The 20,671-nt window shown below is 49.4% G+C and overlaps 2 protein-coding genes across 7 annotated transcripts in view; one reads left to right on the top strand and one right to left on the bottom strand.

The window, feature by feature from the left end:
* Positions 1-20,671, top strand: part of ARSG (arylsulfatase G) — an 83,756-nt gene that overhangs the window by 2,778 nt on the left and 60,307 nt on the right. The gene's annotated exons all lie outside the window — the stretch shown is intronic.
* Positions 1,374-20,296, bottom strand: SLC16A6 (solute carrier family 16 member 6). 3 transcript variants are annotated; one of them, XM_084864093.1, is made up of 6 exons: positions 19,849-20,296; positions 10,562-10,800; positions 9,641-9,784; positions 7,703-7,831; positions 5,573-6,379; positions 1,374-3,793 (listed from the first exon to the last, which is right to left on the bottom strand). In XM_084864093.1, the coding sequence occupies exons 2-6, from the start codon at positions 10,791-10,793 to the stop codon at positions 3,543-3,545; spliced, it is 1,563 nt and encodes a 520-aa protein (XP_084720219.1). In that variant the 5' UTR covers positions 10,794-10,800; positions 19,849-20,296; the 3' UTR covers positions 1,374-3,542. The 3 variants fall into 3 exon arrangements, with proteins under 3 accessions (XP_084720219.1, XP_084720218.1, XP_084720217.1); XM_084864092.1 differs by lacking the exon at positions 19,849-20,296 and adding an exon at positions 12,748-13,235 and having other exon boundaries at positions 10,562-12,715; XM_084864091.1 differs by lacking the exon at positions 19,849-20,296 and having other exon boundaries at positions 10,562-15,069.

The raw sequence follows: 20,671 nt of genomic DNA, 5'->3' as shown, positions 1-20,671 counted from the left end.
ATTTCTTTCTTTAGTATCTCATAATTTTCCAAGTACAGACCTTTTGCATCCTTGGTTACATTTATTCCTAAGTATTTTATGGTTTTTTGGGTTTTTTTAATGCACATGGGATTGTTTTTCCTAGTTTCTCTGATAGTTCATTATTGGTGTATAAAAATGCAACCAGTTACTGAATATTAACTTTGTATCCTGCTACTTTACTGAATTTATTTATGAGTTCTTATAGGTTTTTGGTTGAATCTTTAGGGTACTCTACAGATAGTATCATGTCATCTGCAAATAATGACAGTTTTACTTCTCCCTTTCCAATTTGGAATCCTTTTATTTCTTCTTCTTGTCCAATGGCTATGGCCAGAACTTCCAGGACTATGTTGAATAGGAGTGACAGTAGACATCCCTGTCTTGTTCCTGATCTTGAGGAAAAGTTTTTCCCCCACTGAGTATGACGTTAGCTCTGAGTTTGTCATATACTGTATGATTTTCATTATATTGAGGTATGCCCCCTCTATTTCTACTTTGTTGAGAGTTTGTATTATAAATGGGTGCTAGATTTTATCAAGTGCTTTTTCTGCATCTATTGATATGATCATATGATTTTTATCCTTCGTTTTGTTTACGTGGTGTATCACATTCATTGATTTGCAGATATTAAACTAACCTTGCATCCCAAGAAAAGAACCCCACTCGATCGTGGTGTATGATCTTTTTAACGCATTGCTGATATTTTGTTGAAGATTTTGCATCTATGTTCATCAGGGAGATTAGCCTATAACTTTCCTGCTTTGTAATGTCTTTCTCTGGTTTTGGAGTCAGGATAATGCTGGCCTCTTAAAATGAGCTTCGGAGTCTTTCCTTCTCTTACATTTTTGGTATAGTTTGAGAAGGATCCATGTTAATTCTTTGAATGTTTGATAAAATGGAACTGTGAAGCCATCTGGTCCAGGAGTTTTGTCTATCTGTGGCTAGTTTCCCACTACAACGGCAGAGTTGAACAGCTGTGACAGCAGCCTCACAGCCCCCAGAGCCTTAAGTACTTACCATCTGGATCCTCACAGAAAAAGTTCACCAGCCCCTGTCAGCGCTGTCCACTCAGAGGGAGAGCAGTTCTTAGGATTAGTCTATAAGGGAACAGTCTTAACCATTTCCACTTACAACAGTTGAGAGGCTTAGCTATTACTCTGTGGCTGCTATGATATCATTTCATTCATTATTTCATTCAAGAAATAAATTCAGCAAACACTTCTAGGAAGTGTTTGTGTCTCTAGTAGTAGACTTAAACTTTTTTTTTCCCCCCCAGAAAAGTTGTTTTTATAGCTATAATTGGATCAAACAGTCAATGCTGAGTCAATTAAAAGCACACACCAATCAATCCCTTTAAATAAAAAAGCTATATATTTATTACAAATCTAGAAGTACCAGAGTGTCCCTCGTACAGAACAAATAATCCCGTTTTCATTTTCTTCCAAACATTGAAAACCTTGATTATTGACAAACTGGAATTGGCATACATTTTTTTCCCCCCCATGCAGTTAACAGAATGGACACAGAGCCCGGAGCTCAGAGACCAGTTATAAATATTAAACCGTGTTTAACATTCAGAGTACAGTAAAAAGGGTTATAAAGTGCTGAAGTCACGTAAGTCTGCAACACCGTCACAAGCTCAGTGCCTCCTCCAGCAGGGACCGGTCTGCCACACCCACCTTGTTTTCGGTGCGTGTCCTTTTGAGAACACTTTGTCACTTCCTGTCCCACCTCCCCCCAGAGATTGACAGACTGTCCTGTGCCTGTGGCGGATCAAATTCTGTACAGCGTGTAGCAGGCGGTGCTGGACGATGCCACTTCCACTTCAGTGCAGAGAAATATTCAAGCTTTGTGTACCTGTAACCAAACTAGGCCTGTGATACTGTTTCCCCCTGAGTTGTCCCAAATCCACAGTGAAGACGAATGAGGATGGAGCAGCGAGCACGGCCCGTCACCTGCAGAGTCAGAGGCAGTACGTAGGAGCAAGCAACCCACCCGTCTTCCTCACCTCGACCTTCTTTACAGCCAATGGCTAAAATGAGACATACATATAGTGTAACTGCAAACAAAAACAAAAAAACGAAACGACAATGATCAATGACCCTGAAAACTCTGGCAGATTAGAGCGGTCAGAGTTTAGATGAGACGGGAAATCGCCCCTGGTGATGCGCGACGGTCAAGCTAACGTCCCTGCCGCCCCGTGTGAAACGCAGGCGTGCTTCTGCAGTCCAATGGTTTTCTTTCTAAACCAGAGATGCCTCAGCCATTCAGTGAGATAGAGTTCTGGTCCAGAGAGCATCCTCAAGTATTGTTAGGCGAGGAAACCTTGTTTTAAGAGGCTAAGGCTATTTTGCTACTCGTTATATCCCCCCTACAAACAGCACGTGCTGCAGTCAGTCACATCGAAGAGGCATTACCCCCTGGAGTAACTTCACGGGAGACGTGGTGTTCGCATTCTCTGAGGCGTTGAAAGGATTGCCGAGGGCCGAAGCCGGTTTGGCTCAGTGGTAGAGCGTCGGTCTGCGGACTGAAAGGTCCCAGGTTTGATTCCAGTCGGGGGCGTGTACATTGGTTGCGGGCACATCCCTGGTAGGGGGTGTGCAAGAGGCAGCTGGTCGATGTCTCTCTCTCATAGACGTTTCTAGCTCTCTATCTCTCTCCCTTCTTCTCTGTAAAAAATCAATAAAATATATTAAAAAAAAAAAAAAAAAAAAAAAAAAGAAAGAAAGAAAAGAAAGGATTGCCGAGGGAGGCGAGAGGGATGCGGGTGTCCCAGGTGGTATTTCTCGTGATGACGTCAGTCATCCTAGAATAACTTAATAATAAATAGTGGTTTACATTAAAGGTACGACCATCACATATTCCTGAATAATTAAGAGCCTCAGGAAGTGCATTTTGAATGCTATTCCGTATATCCCGTGTGGAAATACTTCTGGTAATGGCTGGCCATCAACCAAATGTTGGCTCTTAAAGTGTACTTCATGTCCACTGACTACGTAGGAAGTTAAGAGGTTACACGTCTTTAATATAAAACCTCAGTATTTTTCAAAGAGTGTTAAATGATTTGTTCATATTTCTGAAAGTGAGAAACTGGAAAAGTGATTTAGGATATTTGTGGGCATTTTGGAATGGCCAATTTCATTTCAGTGACCTGGGCTAGAATCCGTTTTACAGGACAGCGGGTGAGATACGGCAGATGCGCTTACAGCCACTGTGCCGACTGGCATCGCTGTTTCAAACCCGGAGTGTGAACCGCGGTGCTCCTGCGTACCTCTGCGTCGCCCCGGGGTGCAGCCCGGTTTCTGTTCGGAAGAGTATTTGGTTGTTTCTGTTTTGGCTTAAAGAACAAGCAGACAGGAAAGCATACAAAGAAGGATGCTGTTGGTGGTGCCCATGGCCCCATTCCCTGCAGAGTGCTGTTTTGAAAGCAGGTGGGACGGTCGGCTCCTCTACACCATGGGGCCCCCAGACGCGCCCCCCCAGCCAGCCAGCAGGGTGGCTGATGTACCAGGGTCTGCCCGTCATTCCGGCTCCGATTTCATAGGAACTTTATGCTCCTGCTTCCCAAGGTCCATCTCAAGGAAGTCTTCAGGGACGTCTTGTAAAGCTCTCCCCCGGTAGCTCTCCGCCTTCCCGTCGCCCGCGGGCTGGCGCCAGCACAGACCCTTCCCACAGGGCCTCACCAGCGCCAGGCACCCCGCGGCCACCGCCATGCCCGCTGCGCAGGAGTAGAAGGCTCTGCTGTACACCTTGCTGTGGTCCACCAGCAGCCCTGGGGAGCATGCACACCGTTAGCATCCGGGCACCAAGCCCCTCTCCCAGCCCCCCACACAGACGCTCCTCTCTCTCTGCCTGCTTTGTTTTATCTTGTTTATCTAAAGAACATGTCCAAGGCAGGAATCTTCTAGACTGGGGGGGGGGTGGGGGGGGAGAGAGAATAAAGCAGACAGACAGTGTATACTTATTAGCAGCCGAGGTAATGGTGTCGCTAAAATGCCTTCATGGGCTGCCAGTCTGGCGTGGCTCAGTGGTTGAGCATCGACCTGTGAACCAGGAGGTCACGGTTCGGTTCCCGGTCAGACAGGGCATATGCCCAGGTTGTGGGCTCGATCCCCAGTAGGGGGTGTGCAGGAGGCAGCCAGTTAATCAGTGATTCTCTCTCATCGTTGATGTTTCTATTTCTCTCACCCGCTCCCTTCTTCTCTGAAATCAATAAAACATATATTTTTAAATGCCTTCATGGGCTAATCTGTCCTAAAACATGGGACTGCTGGATGCATGCTTCTTCGGAAAGGGAATATTCTTAAGAGAGGAAAGAGCTCTATTGTTTTCACAGGTCTCTGTTCACATGGGGTAAGATTTCCAGTCCCAACAACCTTAAGGTCCTACTTCAGGTCTAAGGTATGAGATGCACCATGTCTCCCACAAGGACGTGTGGGTAAGTGATCAGGGGCGGAATGGAGTGCTGCTCTGTGCTCAGGTCCCGACACCCCTCCCAAGAAGGGAAGGTGGCTCACAGAACTCGTTACCCTCCGTCCTGCTGTCCCACAGTCAGAGGGTAACGAGCTCAAAATCCATGGCCCCTCCAGCACTTATACAGCAGGATGGTGGGCAAGGCCTGGGCAGCTGGGGCGGCAGAGGGACTTGGTCACCTGTTTACCGGTTTACCATTGGACCATCGGCTCACAATCTTTGACTTCCGTTTCCTCCTATTTAAGTCCAGAGAGCTGCTCAGGTCCTCTCTAACTCTGCCAGCTCTGTAATTCTATGGAAGTATGAGAATCAGTAGACCAGGGGTCCGCAAACTTTTTAAAGTGGGGTCCAGATCACGGTCCCTCAGAGAGCTGGAGGGCAGGACTATATGAACTACTAATTCCTACTGTAACACCTCGGCTGCGCTCACTGCCCAAAAAACCTGGCGGGCCGGATCAGACTCCTCGGCCCGCGGGCCGTAGTTTGAAGACCCCTGCAGTAGACTTTTAAATTAGACTCGAACAGGACGCTAGCACAGTTAATGAGGGAATACTAAACATTGTAGATTATATAATCCATAGGACAGGGCCCACTTTTTGATATAACTAGAGGCCTAGTGCATGAAATTTGTGCACTCGGGGGCGGGGGCGGATCCCTCAGCCTGGCCTGTGCCCTCTCGCAGTCTAGGAGCCCTTGGGGGATACCCTCAGTCAGACATCCTTAGCTCTGCCACACTGCTGCACTCGCCAGGAGCACACTGACCACCAGGGTGCAGCTCCTGCACTGAACATCTGCCCCCTGGTGGTCAGTGCATGTCATAGTGACCTGTCATTCTGCCCTTGGGTTGATTTGCATATTAGCCTTTTATTACATAGGATATGATCTCCCCTGAGAGCCTAGGAAGCTATCTCCAGTCTTCCTTAAGAATATTCCTGCTCTAAACAGTGTGTCACGTTGAACTAGTATGACTCAGGTCCAGAAAGGCGACAGACGTTCCACCTGTCCAACTCTACGTTGAAGAAGAGAGGGGGAGGGGGTAGCAGCCAAGGGTTTGGATCTGGTGTTGTGTTCACGGTACCTGCCAGGGGCGGCCCGGCGAGCGCCGCGATGCTCTGAATGAAGACGTAGACCCCGGCGGCAGAAGGCATCTTCTCGATGCCCACCACGTCGTCCTCCGCCAGCAGTGGGATGTGGGTGCCTGCCACGGTCCCGAGCATGACGCCAAACAACACGCTGCAGGACATCAAGCCCCAGAACCCGGTCGCAAACGTAAAGGCAAACAGAGACACGGTCAGCAGGAGGACGAAGACGAGCTCGATGTAGATCTTGCGGATGGGCTGGCTGTTGAGGATGAAGCCGGCGCCAATCCTCCCGAACACCTCGGCGATGGCCATGGTGGACAGCAGCAGGGCAGCGCGGTCCTGGGCGAGGCCCAGGCTGACGCCCAAGGGGATGATGTACAAGGAAGGGGCGAAGAACCCCAGCGTCGCAAAGAGACCGAACAGCGTGTACCAGATGAAGCTCCTCTCCCTCAGGACGGAGAAGTCCAGCAGGGGGCCTCGCGGGGGGCGGGGCTGCTCCAGGACCTGCTGCTCCACGTCGGCCTTGGGCCCCAGCTCCGAGGCCGCCTGGCCAGGCGCGGCTTTAGGTGAGGTAGTGAGTTCCACTCCTGAGTCGATGGAGTCTATCGAGGTGCGCGTCTTCTCGTTCTCCAGCATGTACTGCACTTCCTTCGCAGTCTCCTGTCCGGCTGCTTTCGGGGACCCCGGCCCCGTGATGAGGATCGGCCTCAGCAGGGCCCCGCAGAGGACGATGTTTAGCTGCAGCAGGCCCACCAGGAGGAGGCTGTGTCTCCAGCCGATGTTCTCCTTCAGGGCCGTGAATGCTTGGGTGGGCGGGAGGGAAGAGAAATAGAAGGTGAGCCGAAACCGGTTTGGCTCAGTGGATAGAGCGTCGGCCTGCGGACTGAAGGGTCCTGGGTTCGATTCCGGTCAAGGGCATGTACCTTGGCTGCGGGCACATCCCCAGTAGGGGGTGTGCAAGAGGCAGCTGATCGATGATTCTCGCTCATCGATGTTTCTAACTCTATCCCTCTCTCTTCCTCTCTGTAAAAAATCAATAAAATATATAAAAATTAAGAAATAGAAGGTGAGGCCAGGCATCGACTCAAGACACAGGAGACGCCCCTGAGCAGAAACAGGGATTCAGAGTTGGCTAAATGACTCCTTTCGGAATGGATGTTTTCAAGCCTTGCTGCAGAATGGGTGCCACAGATCTTCCTGTTTGTGTAAATTTGAACTAGGATTGAAATGTTTGAATTCCTGCTGAAACCGGTTTGGCTCAGTGGATAGAGCGTCGGCCTGTGGACTGAAAGGTCCCAGGTTCAGGTTTGATTCCGGTCAGGGGCATGTACATTGGTTGCGGGCATATCCCCAGTGGAGGGGTGTGCAGGAGGCAGCTGGTCGATGATTCTCTCTCATCGATATTTCTTTCTTTTTTTTCTTTTTTTTAAAATATATTTTTATTGATTTTATACAGAGAGGAAGGGAGAGAGATAGAGAGTTAGAAACATCAATGAGAGAGAGTCATCGATCAGCTGCCTCTTGCACACCCCCTACTGGGGATATGCCCGCAACCAAGGTACATGCCCTTGACCGGAATCGAACCCGGGACCCTTCAGTCCCCAAGCCGACGCTCTATCCATTGAGCCAAACCGGTCCCGGCTCTCATCGATATTTCTAACTATCCTTCTCCCTTCCTCTCTGTGAAAAATCAATAAAATATATTTTTAAAAAAAGAAAAAAGAAAAAAGAAATGTTTGAATTTCTACCCAGCTATGTGGCTCAGTGGTTGAGCGTCGAACCAGGAGGTCACTGGTTCGATTCCCAGTTAGGGCACATGCCTGGGTTGCGGGCTTGACCTCCATTGTGGGTGTGCAGAGGCAGCTGATCAATGATTCTCTCTTATCATTGCAGTTTCTTTCTCTCTCTCTCTCTCTCTCTCTCCCCTCTCCCTTCCTCTCTGAAATCAATACAAATGTGTTTGAATTCCTAACATGAGGGTGAGGGAGGACACCCCCGAAAGTGTGCTGGAGGAGAGAAGGAAGCACCCTTTCCTCAGGCAGAGTTACAGCCGTCCCGTGGCCGACGGCGGGCGAGGGAGAGGCAGCGGAGCCGAGCGGCTTCCCCGGACTGTGGCCGTCACCTACCTGGTGCGAAAGCAAACATGGCAAAGCATTCCCCCGTGGAAGCCGCGGCGGTGACCACCGAGCGCCTCTTGTCGAAGTACTGAGACAGGATGGTGAGCGCGGGCAGGAAGCTGAAGCAGTAGCCCAGGCCTGTGGAGGCAGAGAGCACGGTGAGCGCCTCACACGGACCGGCCTCAGGAAGATGCCCCCCAAGGCCTGGGGGTTTGTGTTTATTTACTTATTTAAAATGTATTTTATTGATTTTTTACAGAGAGGAAGAGAGAAGGATAGAGAGTTAGAAACATTGATGAGAGAGAATCATCCATCAGCTGCCTCTTGTACACCCCCCACTGGGGATGTGCCCACGACCCAGGTACATGCCCTTTGACCAGAATCAAACCCGGGACCTTTCCGTCCACAGGCCGACACTCTATCCACTGAGCCAAACCGGTCTCGGCTGTGTTTATGTTTTAAGTCGTAAGTTCTGCGAGCTTCCGGAAAAGGTCTCACGGGAAAGGATTTCATTAGAGGTCTGGAGATGCTGCAACAATTGTTTTGGGATGCTTAGAGTATGAAAACTTTTTTCTGTTTGTTTTTCTGCTTTGTTTTTTTGTATTTTTCCCCCAGATATATATAATTCAAAGTGGATATTATTTGTATTGAATATAGTTTTTATATATAAGGTTTCCGTTAGGAAATAAGTTTTGAATTGTACAGAAATATCTAAAAATTTTAAGTGTGCAAAATTAGCTATATATGCATATATACATAATACAATATGTCATATCTATGTATCCTATATAATAAAAGGCTAATATGCAAATTGTCCCCTTGATTGGGAGTTCTACCGGGAGTTTGACCAGGGGGTGGGGCCAGCCCACCAATCACCTGAGGCCCCTCCCCAGTATCTGGCCCTGCCCACATTGGCACCCCCACTTGGATTAGCCAGCCAACCTCCCACATCCCCTCCCGCTGGCCAGCCTGGCCCAATCGGCCCTCCTATCAGGATGGGTTGGCCAGACCCCCGCCATGCACAAATTCGTGCCCTGGGCCTCTAGTCCACATAATATATGTCTGTAGGATATATATATATATGTGTCAGCAATGTATGGACTCCTTTTTAAGTGAAAAACGTTTTCTCAGACTCCTAAGCATAAGCCTCTCCCAATAGCTCAGGATCCTCAGACCCTGATTTTGGAAATACTGGATAAAGAAATTAAAATCTTACTTTGTGAAAATGATGTCTTTGAGTGGCAAACTATAGAGGTTGGCAATAGTAGGTTTACAGTTGTGAGTATGCAAAGTAGAGCTTATTCTTGTATTATTTATTTTTATTTTCCATATGAACAACTGAAAACCTACTTTTGCCCCACCCCGGTATCACTAAAGAGGCTTCCTTTCTCATTGGTAAACATTGAAAAATTAGACAAAATTTCTTGGGCATTGAGAATAGATTCTCAGATCCCTGGAGTCCATACAGCCTGTTCCAAACGACTAATCTGGGACACTTTATTTTATTATTATTTTTAATCCTCACCTGAGGATATTTTTTCTTTGATTTTTAAAGAGAGTGGAAGGCCTAGACCAGTTTGGCTCAGTGAATAGAGTGTCAGCCTGCGGACTGAAAGGTCCCAGGTTCGATTCCTGTCAAGGGCATGTACTTTGGTTGCGGGCACATCCCCAGTAGGGGGTGTGCAAGAGGCAGCTGATAAATGATTCTCTCTCATTGATGTTTCTAACTCTCTATCCCTCTCTCTTCCTCTCTGTAAAAAAATCAATAAAATACATTTAAAAAAAAGAAAAGAGAGAGAGTGGAAGAAAGAGGGAAGGACAGAGAGAAACGCTGATGAGAAAGGGACAGAGGAAAAGAAATAACACTTTGGATTTGAGTCCCTGCTTCCCTTCCTTGTCCTTCAGACCATGTGTCTGGAAAACTCCCGAGCCCGGACGAGCGCTTACCCGAGACGATGCCGATGGCGACGTACATGTGGTACACCTTCTGGGAGAAGGAGGCCGCCACCATCCCGGCGCTGACCAGCAGGCCTCCCGCCATCACCACCGGGCGGTGTCCGAAGCGACTGCTCAGGACGGTGGAGAGGGGGGCTGTGTGGAAAGAGCATAGTGTGACGTTTGGCTCCCAGCGTTTGCTTTAGCACAGTTCCTTCTGTAAAGTCTCGGACATGGAAAGACAGAGCGCACTGTATAACACAAAAGCTCCGGCTCCTCCCCTGCTGGGGTCCTGGTTGGGGCTCATGCAAGAGGCAGCCAATCAATGTATGTCTCTCACACAGATATTTCTCTCTGTCTCTCCCTCTTCCTTCCACTCTCCCTAAAGAAGTCAATGGAAAAAACATCCTTGGGTGAGGATTAGCACAAAAAAATTTAAAAAAAAAAATAAAGTACAGGTTTCCAGATTGTGGGCTTGAACCCCCCAGTTGGGGGCATGCAGGAGGCAGCCGATCAATGATTCTCTCTCATCATGGATGATTTTATCTCTCTCTCCCTCTCCCTTCCTCTCTGAAATCAATAATAAAAAAATATATAAACAAAAACAGTTGCGTCCCCGTGGAACTGGAGGTTATTGCTGTCCTCAAAGTAAAGAACAGCAGACGAAGAATCTGCTCACAATAGGTGTCTAATACATGTGTGTTAAACTGAAGTCAGTCAAGGTTGACAAGTAAGACTTTCTCCCCCCTCTAATCGCCCCCCCGACACCCAACTCCTCTTTCTTGGGCCATTCTCAACTTCCTGAAAACGGTATTACTTGAGGCTAGAAAGTGCCAAGAGGTCATGGAGAAAATGCATCACAACTATAATGTGTACCATTCTGTCGTCAGGTAACTTAAAATTAACAGTGTTGAAGGGGAAAGATGTACTCACCTGTAAACGTTAAGAAAAACACACATATTGATATGATCCATGAGATCTTGCTATTAGATTCCTCAAAACTGTCCATTAAGTCAGTAAAGAAGACGCCAAACGACTTGATGACACCATAGGTAAAGACTTCAACGAAGAAGAAAGACACAGCTACTGCCCAGCCCCACCCTCCGTCAGGCACTTGAGTATAAACATTGGCTCCGGAACAAAGCTGTGGTTTCTTCTCGGTCATTCTTAATCTGAAATAAAAAGTTTTAAAAGGTCAGGACCATAATAGCACGAGGGCTGATGATTCGAATGCTCTTTAGCAAACATAACAGATAAGAACTGTTTATCACATTTCTGAGGTTGGTGAATATTTAAATCATGTGCAGTTAATATAAAGTCTTTGGATAATAAAAGATCTAATGGAGCCCCCGAAGAATTTAGAGGTAAGATTTTCAAGCTATGGAAATTAAATGGCAAAAACAAACTAACATAAAGCATCAGGGAAGATATTTACTAGTAGAGGCAGTGTGAAGGACAGAGAATGGCCAAAAGACCAAGCCTCAGTGGTGACCTTGAACTTGAAGACAAGTTAGGTAAAGGAAGAGTGAAGTGAGCAAAGGGAATGTTGATCAGAAATGAAACCTAGATTGGTAGAGGATTAAAAATGATGGTAGAGTAAGTAGATGCCGCACAGACATTCTCTCAGAAACAAACTGGAATTACAACTAAAATACAGAAAAACTTCCCGAATAACCAACAGAAGACTCACAGGAGAACCCTGATATCTGAGGACCAAAAGTGGAGACTGCATAGGGACTGGTTGGAGGTGCAAAAGGGCTGGCCAGGCATCCACAAACAGCAACTGAAGGTCTGGAGCGATATCTCAGCTGTGGGGAATTGCCACTGAGAACTCTGGGAGCTGATCCCCAAGCTGCCCCTGCCCCTTCAACCCAGCAGAGAGCACCAGAACCGAGAAGGGCACCTACATAACATCTGGCTGTGGAAAGCAGTGGTGTTGCTCTCTGCTAGGGAACAACACCTAGAAATTCAGGCACCCTCTTAAAGGGCCAATGCACAAAATCCTTGTGCTCTGGCAGAGGGAGGGCAGAGTGGACTGGAGCTGTGGGAGCAGAAGCCAGGATTGGGGACTTGGGAATTAGAAGGTCACTTCAGAGACTAAAAAGAACAATTAGCCTCCAGGTAGATGCAAGTGACTCACTCTTAAAAAACAAACAAACAAACAAAACAAAACAAAAAACTCGCCATGCCTGAGGACACTTGCCTGGGGTCATTCAAGTCTGAATTCTATCAGTCTGTAGGCAGAGGTAGTCTCTGGAGACTTTGAGTCTTTGCCTGATCTTTGACACTCCTGCATTAGAGATTGAAAGGCATAGAGGATCTACCTAATACACAGTCACAAACCCAAACCGACAGCCAAAATGAGGAGACAAAGAAACAACCCCCAAATTAAAGAACAAGAATATTATCCAGAAGGAGATAAATGAAACGAAGTTCAGAGTAATGATAGTAAAGATGCTCAACAGCATAAAAAAAATATAGTAACTATGAAAAAAAAACAGTCTGAGATAAAGAATGACATCACAAAGAACACATTGGAAAGAACACACGGAAGACTAAGGGAAGCTGAGGAATGAATCAGTGAATTAGAAGACAGGGTTGAAAAAAATCAGAGAACCAAAAAGAAAAAACAGGAGGACAGCTAAGGGAGATATGGGACAATGTGAAATGTAACAATATTAGAATAGCAGGTGTTCCAGAAGAGGCAAAAAGTGACAAAGAGATTGAGAACCTGTTTGAAGAAATAATGGCAGAAAACTTCCCTAACCTGGTAAAGAAAAGTCACATAAGTTCAGAAGGCACAGAGAACCCTAAGCAAGAAGAACCCAAACAGACCCACACCCAGATTCATCGAAATTAAAATGCCAACAATTAAATGTCAAATCTTAAAGGCAGCAAGAGAAAAGCAAACTGTTACCTACAAAGGAGCTCCCATAAGGCTGACATCAGATTTCTCATCAGAAACTCTACAGGCCAGAAGGGAATGGCATGAAGTACTCAAGGTAATGGAAAGCAAGGATCTGAAACCAAGATTACTACAGTATATCCAGCAAGGCTGTCATTCAAAATAAACAGTCAAATAAAGAGCTTCCCAGACAAAAACAAAACAAAACAAAAACAAACAAACAAACAAAAAACACAAAAAAAGACAAAAAAAAAAACCCCCAAAAAACTAAAGGAGTACATCACCACCAATCCAGCATTACAAGAAATGCTAAAGGGATTGCCATAATGAAAAGAAGAAACAGAAAGAGAAACCTAGGTATACAGAATTAAAATGGTTATAAATAAGTACCTTTCAATAATAAGCCTAATTATAAATGGATTAAATGCTCTAATCAAAAGGCCTAGGATAGCTGAATGGATAAAAAAATATGACCCAACTATATGCTGTCTACAAGAGACACACACAGAGTGAAGGGATGGAAAAAAAATTTCCATGCAAATGGAAAAAAAGAAAAAAAAAGCTGGAGTAGCAATACTCATATCTGTCAAAACAGACTTGAGAACAAAGGCCATCGCAAGAGACAACAAAGGTCACTACATAAATACTAAAGGGATTGACCCAACAAGAGGATATAACCCTGGAAACATATATGCACCCAATATAGGAATATATATATATATATATATATATATATATATATATATATATATATATAATTTCTAGAGGACTTTCAGGGAGAGATCTACAACAATACAGTCACAGTAGGGGACTTCAACACCCCTACTGAGGTGGCAGGAACATAGTGATCAGAATAGTAAAAAAAAAAAAAATAAAGCCTAGAAAAAAGCAGGCTGAGAGGCAAATACGGACAACGCAACTGTGCACCTGTGCTTGATGCCTCTGACCAGATTATCCAGCCACCTCTCCTTGATCCCATTTCCCACTCAGTCAGCTGCTTCATGATTATGATCTGTTTTCCATGTGGATGTAACTATACGTCCAAATTCCCAAGCTGTCTCCTGGGAGTTTGGCATGAGTAAGTTACCCAGATTGCTCAGCACTTGGCACATTTAGCACCTGAATTTCCGAGCATGCCACAAATGCGACTTTAGAATACAGTAACCAGCCGGGCCGGTGTGGCTCAGTGGTCGAGCGTCAACCCATGAATCAAGAGGTCACTGTTCGATTCTCGGTCAGGGCAGCAGGTTCAATCCCCAGTAGGGGATGTGCAGGAGGCAGCTGACCAATGATTCTCTCTCATCATTGATGTTTCTATCTTTCTATCCCTGTCCCTAAAAATCAGTGCAAACATAGAATATAGTGACCAAAAAAGACACTGTCAACTTGTAGGACCTGGGCAGCCAGTTTTAACCCTAAGTTATCCCTGACTTTGCAGCTTTCCATTCAAACCGCAATGAACATCAGACCTTACCTAACACCATAAGCAAGGGAAAGCACTGGACTTAACACTGAAGGGGAAGTTCAATCTTCTGCTTTGGGCTGTTGCACATGAATCCTGGTTTTCAGGCTCTGCAATTGCGTGCACTTTGAAACAGGGATGCGTGGTTTGAGCCCAGCTAAAAATTAGTGTCTCTAATAGTTAGTTCATGGTTTTAAGTTCTTAATGCTAACCCACCTTGAGTTTAAGGCTTCAATTACACAGTGAATTTCTAGGGTGTGTGGATCCTCTCAGTGGCTGCTGTGTTAGGTACGAAGGCAAGTTTTATTGATAAATGAAGAGTAATTAAATAAGAACAGGACACAACCTCCTCTATCCAGTAGACGTGCCAATTTCTGGGGCTAGAATCTCATATTCTGAGTTTATTGTATAAGCGTTAAAAAGCAGCAAATCTGCCCTAACCGGTTTGGCTCAGTGGATAGAGCATCGGCCTATGAACCGAAGGGTCCCAGGTTCGATTCCGGTCAAGGGCATGTACCTTGGTTTCGGGCACATCCCCAGTGGGGGAGGGAGGAGGTGTGCAGGAGGCATCCGATCAATGATTCTCTCTCGTCGATGTTTCTAACTCTCTATCCCTCTCCCTTCCTCTCTGTAAAAATCAATAAAATATATATATATTTTTAAAAGGCAGCAGATATGACCCAAATTCATGGTCCACCCTCTTCACATCACTTTCCCACATTAGCCTACGACTTGGAAAGGGCTAGATGCCCACTTTTTGCCCTATCGCTCCTAAGCATTTGGTTGCACAAACAGGTGTAAGAGGCTTTCAGAAGCTTTAAGCTCCCTGCGGCAGAGGCCTCTGCGTTTCCACGGCCGTTAATGCGTCCTTCCCGAGCGCGGCTGGGAAGGTGGGAAGGGCAGTTAAACAGCTGGAGGTGTAGGCTGCGAGCTACAGAGAGCATTTGTCACTCCCACTTCCCATCCTGGAAAGCAGCTGAGGTGAGATGGGAGCCCTGACCTGAGCCCCCCAGCAAATGAGGCTTTCACAACGCCCCTCCCTCATCAGACCTTTCAATCCACTCCCAAGATGAGGCCCCCGGAGCAGGAAAGAACCCCCCCCCCCCCACAGTGTTCACTCTACAATGGTGTCTACAGCGCAGGTCCTCAGCTCTCACCCCTTGCATTCGCCCCCCTCCCAGGCCACCACTTCCTTTACTGGTCTCTTACTGGTTCCTCGGGTCTGCTACGATTGGGCTTTCTGAAACGCTGCATTGGTTCGACGTCATTTTTTCTCTCTCTCTCTCTGACTTTTGCGTGGCTTTCCTCGTTCTGAACCATCAAATCCACCCTTAGCCTGTCCTTCAGGATCGAACCCCGACCTACCTTTTACCTTTGAAGCCTTATTTTTGTCCTCAAACGTGACCCGCCTGCCATGGCCCAAATGGCCTCACTCCTCCTTGCCCTCCAGGTTCTAACCACCAGGCCTGTGGCTACGCCCTTTCCCCAGGCTGCGTGCCCTCTGCAGCTGGCACTTTTAAGACCCGGTGCCATCAAAATCCATCTTCCGCGATGCTCCCTCTGACTGACTCAACCTAAAGGGCTTTCTCCACGTGACAGGCATCGTTGAATACTTCAATGAGTCTGTCTTATTTGAGGAGTTTAATGGTAAGCTCATAAAAAACAGCATCTGGGTTCCACATCTCTTCATATGTCCTGCCCTCCCCTATTTCCCAGTACCTTGCATATAAAAGTGCCTACTACTGCCACGCCCAAGGCTAGGCCTCGGCAATACTGTAGTGAAAAGACAGAGAGATGGTCTCTGCTCTGAGGCTTACATGATAAGGAGCCTGCAGATTAAAATGCATGTTTACAACCTCCCTGCAGAGGTCAGCACACTCGGACAGGCACAGCTGTGCCAGGCCCCTAGGAGGGTGCACGTAAAGTCTCAGAGTCTTACCAGAGGGCTCAGGACCCACCTGCACATAAATATATTGGGGTAAAAAACACACATATTGGGATAAAATTGATGAGGGCCCAAAGAGGCAAACGGACTCTCTCTTTGGCCTAAAATGACTGCAGGATGAAGACAGATCTTTTTAGATGACGTGGACTACACTGCACTTTCTGTGCAAGGATGGGTCGCCCCGTCCTCGGAAGGCCCTGCGTCAGGCCAGCGTTTCCGTCCTGGTGGTGGGCGCACCCCTCTCCTTTGCCTGTCCTGACTAGTCGGTGGGATTAGGATCCACCTGTAGCCCCCGAGTGGAGTTGAATTACAGAATGTGACAGCTGAAAGGGAGGGCGGACCTCATCTTGTCCATCTCCTCCTTGCACGAGGCGGCTCTTTTTGCAAAACGGGAAAACTGAGCCCCAGGGAGGTGAAGAGACCCGACCCCACAAATGGTCCAGAATCAGGTCTCCTGCCTCCTGGGCTCTGTGGGATCAGCCCTGGGATGGCATTTTAAGGGCCAGGGAGGGGGTTGTTTTACATAGACATTGTAAGGAAACATGTTTTCTTTAAAAACAAACAAACAAACAAAAAACTCCCCTGACTTTTGTGAGTAGAGGGAGGTCTGTGACCTGATTCACCAGGGCCACTGTGTGACCTTGCCAAAGTCACGCCACCTCTCTGGGCCTGAGCTGCTCGTTTGTCGTCTTTAGTCAGAGGTCTTCTGGAGAATATTCAAGGCTCAGAGTTTCACTCCTCACCCAGTCCCTCCGGCCAAAGCTGAGGGCCCAGGGACACCAGGGTGCTGGGACGAAGGGGCACATGCTAGGTGGCTCTTGGGAGGGGGGTGAGAGGCAGCTGGGCCTGGAGGAGAGCAGGTCAGCCTGCTAGAAGGAGGCCTTTTGGTCGCTGTGCTTTCTGAGCCCCTTCAGGGCGCCCGATTCCTTTGTTTGTCAGAGCGTTGCTCTCATCGGTGCTCCTCTCCGGAAGCTACGTGCACACGTGACCAGCACCTGCACGCCTAGGTTTTCGGAGGACAGAAACCTTCTAGTTACCACAAGGATCCCATAAAGGCAAGCTGCCCGCCCCCCTCCCCACCCCCGTCCCGGAACTCAGCCCTCCTTTCTGGTTTATGACTTCCTCATTCTAAGGCAGGCTACCTCTGCAGAATGTAGCTTTGAAGATAAGACCACAGTGTCGATAAAACGGAAGAATAACACATATCTTGTACAGGGCAGGTGCCTACAGGGTAGTAGTCAGCAGCTCTCTCCAGACCCAGTGCCTGGCAGCATGTCTGGCACATAGTAGGTGCTCAGCCAAAGTTCACTGAACAAACTCCCGAGCAGTGCACCGCTCTGCCTCAGGAAGCCGGGCCACCGGGTGCTGAAGTCCCTGCTTGCAGAATAAAGGCTTTCCCGGACCCGTCTCCTCTCCTCTCGCCACTCATTCAGCAAACTCAGCCTCCACAGAGCGGGGAACGAAGCCCCGGCTTTTGAACTCACTCACTTAGAAGCCTCTCCAGATTCTTCCAGAATCGGGAATTATCTGTCCGTTTAGGTGGAGTGATCTGATAAGGGATATTTGTTTACTGTGTGGGGATCTAACTGGAAAGGCGAGTTGAGTGACTGGTTTTGGGTACATTGTTTTGCTCCTGGAGGGCCAGGCTGAGTGCAGATGAACTAGATCTGGATGACCTCAGACCTCCTCCGGCCCTGAAACCTATCATTCTACGGTAGCCTGGGGCCCTGGCTTGCTCTAAGCTACTCTTTCTCTTTTTTTCAACCCCTGTGGAGTGCTCTGAGGCAAAGCCACCAGCCTTGTTTCTTTTGAGCCCACCGGCATTATCTGCAAAGTGGTATCGCTTGGTCTCTAACGTCCATGATCTCTGAAAGCAGGGGTTAGACGTGACAATCCCAGGGTCTCTCCAACAGTAAAACTATGATTCCGCGCGCACACACAGGCTCCTGGCTACCATCTTGTCTCCACCCGAATGCTCCTCCAAAGGAGGGCACACAAAACACGCCGGGCAGTTTGGAATCTCCCCTACGACCGCTGGGCTGCCTGAACCTTAAATAAATGAGCCCTCAGCCAAGGCTTGTTCAGCTGCTAAGCCTGGGGATCTCACTGCGGTTTGATTTGCTGAGAAAAGACCTGACCTGGGGGGCATGAAGGCTGCATGACCTGGGGGCATGAAGGTCTTCCAGACCCTCAGGGTGTGAGGCCAGAGGGCCGGCTCAGAGTCCAGTTCAAAATGCCATCTCTGGCTGGAAACGGTGGCGGCAGCTGGGGTAAGCCAAGTCTGGGCGATGCATGGCCAAACCTCCCTTCTTCTTAAAGGTGTGGCCTGGGGAACAGCTTTCGACAGGCTGTTTCAGTTCCCAGTTGTCAAAAATCATTCTGTCTTTTTTAGGCAAAGTTCATTCTCTATTTAAAAAAAAAAAAAAAAGAAGAAGAAAAAGAAATCCCAAACCTAACCTGTAGGGCTGCCTCGGCGGCGCTGAATCACCAGATACAAGCGGCTCACCCACTCTACAAGATCCTGATGTTGCAACCCAAGCCCCTAATTTAAGTGTCCTCCTCAGGAGTCCCACTGAGGAAAAGCCCGTTCTGGGAAGCCGCAGAGGGAAAGCTGGGGGCTCGGGGTGCTCATTAAGACCGGGGCCGCGTCTCCCTGGCTGCACTGTTTACTTCCACGCCGTAACGCTCCGCCTTGCCTGCCCTCCCCTCAGTCACACGAAGAGACATCTCTGTGCCCACCAGGCAGGACGGACAGCTTGTTGACCCCCCCAACATGCCACACCATGGTGCTTGGGACGTGGGGAGGTGCATCGCTTAGAGATCTCAGCATAAGCACTTAGCTTTTTTTTTTTTTTTTTTTTGCAAACAAATTAAATCATTTTTTATTATGGTTTCCAAAAAACAGTTAAGGTTCCCGAGAAATGTCCTTGTCCAGGACAGGAACCATCTCTTTCGAGAAAGGGCTGGCACGGAGCGCCTGGCCGTGCAATCTCAACCAGCTTCCTGGTTGACAAGTTGCAATCGCTCTTCCGCAGTTGGCTCTTGGGGAGCTCTCTCTACCGCTCCCGCGTCCGGTGACATTGCATCTGGCACCGCGCAAACTTCTGCCACCTGCCTCCGGGCCTGGAGGGAGGGTAGCGTTGGTTCTGTGTGTTTGCATGTTGTTGTTGTTTTAATTTTAAAAAAGAAAAGAAAAACACGAAAAGGAAATAACCCGTTTCCTCTGCAAAATCAGCCTCCCTCGCTACGGAACTGCTCAGCCTGAGCGGCGCGTTCCTGCGGCTGGCCGCGCAGGGAGCCTGGGGAGGCGAGCGGCGCGGGCTCCAGCCGCTGAGGACCTGCGCCTGCCTCCCCCAGGGGGTCCCACAGGCTAGTGAGCTGTGGGTGGGAGAGACACGGAACCCCACTTTCCCCCGCGGCCGCCCTGCATGCGCGCGCGGATCTGGGGAAGGCACCGCTGCCATATGGCACTGGGGGCGCACAGGCGGCTCGCTTCCTGCGGGGAATCCCTGCAGAGGCTGCGCCCCGCGCCCCCGGTGGCCCCGCGGTCCGGAGCCCCCGGAGCGGGCCGGGCGCACGCACTGTCAGCCAGGCTCGCCTTTAGCTGTTTTCCGGACGCAACTGTATCAGGCCAGGATTTTCTGTGTCAGGCCGGGATCACAGCTCCCAGCTGCCCACACCGGCCAGAGCGCTTCACCCCGGCGGCCCTGAGCATTCCGAAGGGCCAGAGACTATGTTCTCGCAGTAACCTCTCCAAAATGTGAAGGTGTTCAAGCGCTCTCCTCCGCCACCCACCACCCACTCAGCCAAAGAAAAAAAAAATTAAAAAAGGCGCTTCACCCATTAAAATAACAACCCACACCCTGTCACCAAAGTTTGAAACGTGTAAGATAATAAAACCAACTCACCAAGTTAGCAGGGCAGAGAATAAACCCCAGAGGCTCCCACTAAGGCGCGGGCCGGGCCTCCCCGCCTTATAAGCCGCTGGGTGACACGAGCGAGGTTTAACTCCTTGGGGCGTGGGCCCGAGCCCGGCGCAAGTTGTTGGCTCAGAGGAGTGTCCCCGGGACCCGCCCGCAGCGCCCCGCCCCGGCCCCTGCCCCCCACGGGCTCCCGCGCCCCGGGCACCCCGGCGGCGGCGCCCGCTCCCTCCCTCCCCCCGCCCGCCGGCGCCCAGCCCGGGTCCCCGCGCCCGTCTCTGCCTCCCTCTGATCCTGTACCGGCTGCAGCCGGTCTCCGCCGGCCTCGGGGGCGCGCCGCCGCCGACCATGTGCTGCGAGCGAGCGCCGCGGAGGAGGGGGCCGCCCGGAGCGCGCGCGCCGGCCCACGTGCACCCGGCCCGCCCCGGGCGCGCGCCCGCCCCGAGCCCGGCCGGGGGTCACGGAAGGTAACGGCGCGGCTGTCCCCCGCGCGGCCCGCTCCCCGGTGCCCGCACCGCCCGGACCGGACGCGGCTTTGCGCGCCTTGGCCCCATCGGACCCCGGCGCTGAGACCCCGGCTCTGCCAGCGGGGAGAGCGGGCTTGTGTGGGGACGCCCGCACCCTCGCTGCTAGCCCTTCCATCGTCCTCGCCGCAGCCCCTCTGCATGCCCCATCCGGCCCGTGTCCTGAGGATTTGGGGGGGGGGGGGGAGAAGGGGGATGAGGGGCGCTGGGGAGGGTGTCCCGCGGCGCGGGCGGCGCTAGCGGTTCCGCGGGCGGAACAGGTTCTTTCCAGTTTGAGCGTGAGCTGC

This window comes from Pipistrellus hanaki (assembly GCF_964339955.1).
Source record: "Pipistrellus hanaki genome assembly, chromosome: 16".
NCBI lineage: Eukaryota > Metazoa > Chordata > Mammalia > Chiroptera > Vespertilionidae > Pipistrellus > Pipistrellus hanaki.
Note: the sequence above shows the minus strand (reverse complement) of the source record. Positions and strands in the feature narration are given on the sequence as shown.

What these genes read in the sequence shown, in the direction of transcription:
- SLC16A6 (XM_084864093.1), bottom strand. Translation starts at nt 10,793, where the DNA reads ATGACCGAGAAGAAACCACAGCTTTGTTCCGGAGCCAATGTTTATACT. An exon ending in CGCCATCGGCATCGTCTCGG is followed by an intron (nt 7,832 to 9,640) that starts GTAAGCGCTCGT and finishes CTGCCTCCACAG; the next exon opens with GCCTGGGCTACTGCTTCAGC. An exon ending in CATGTTTGCTTTCGCACCAG is followed by an intron (nt 6,380 to 7,702) that starts GTAGGTGACGGC and finishes CGCCCACCCAAG; the next exon opens with CATTCACGGCCCTGAAGGAG.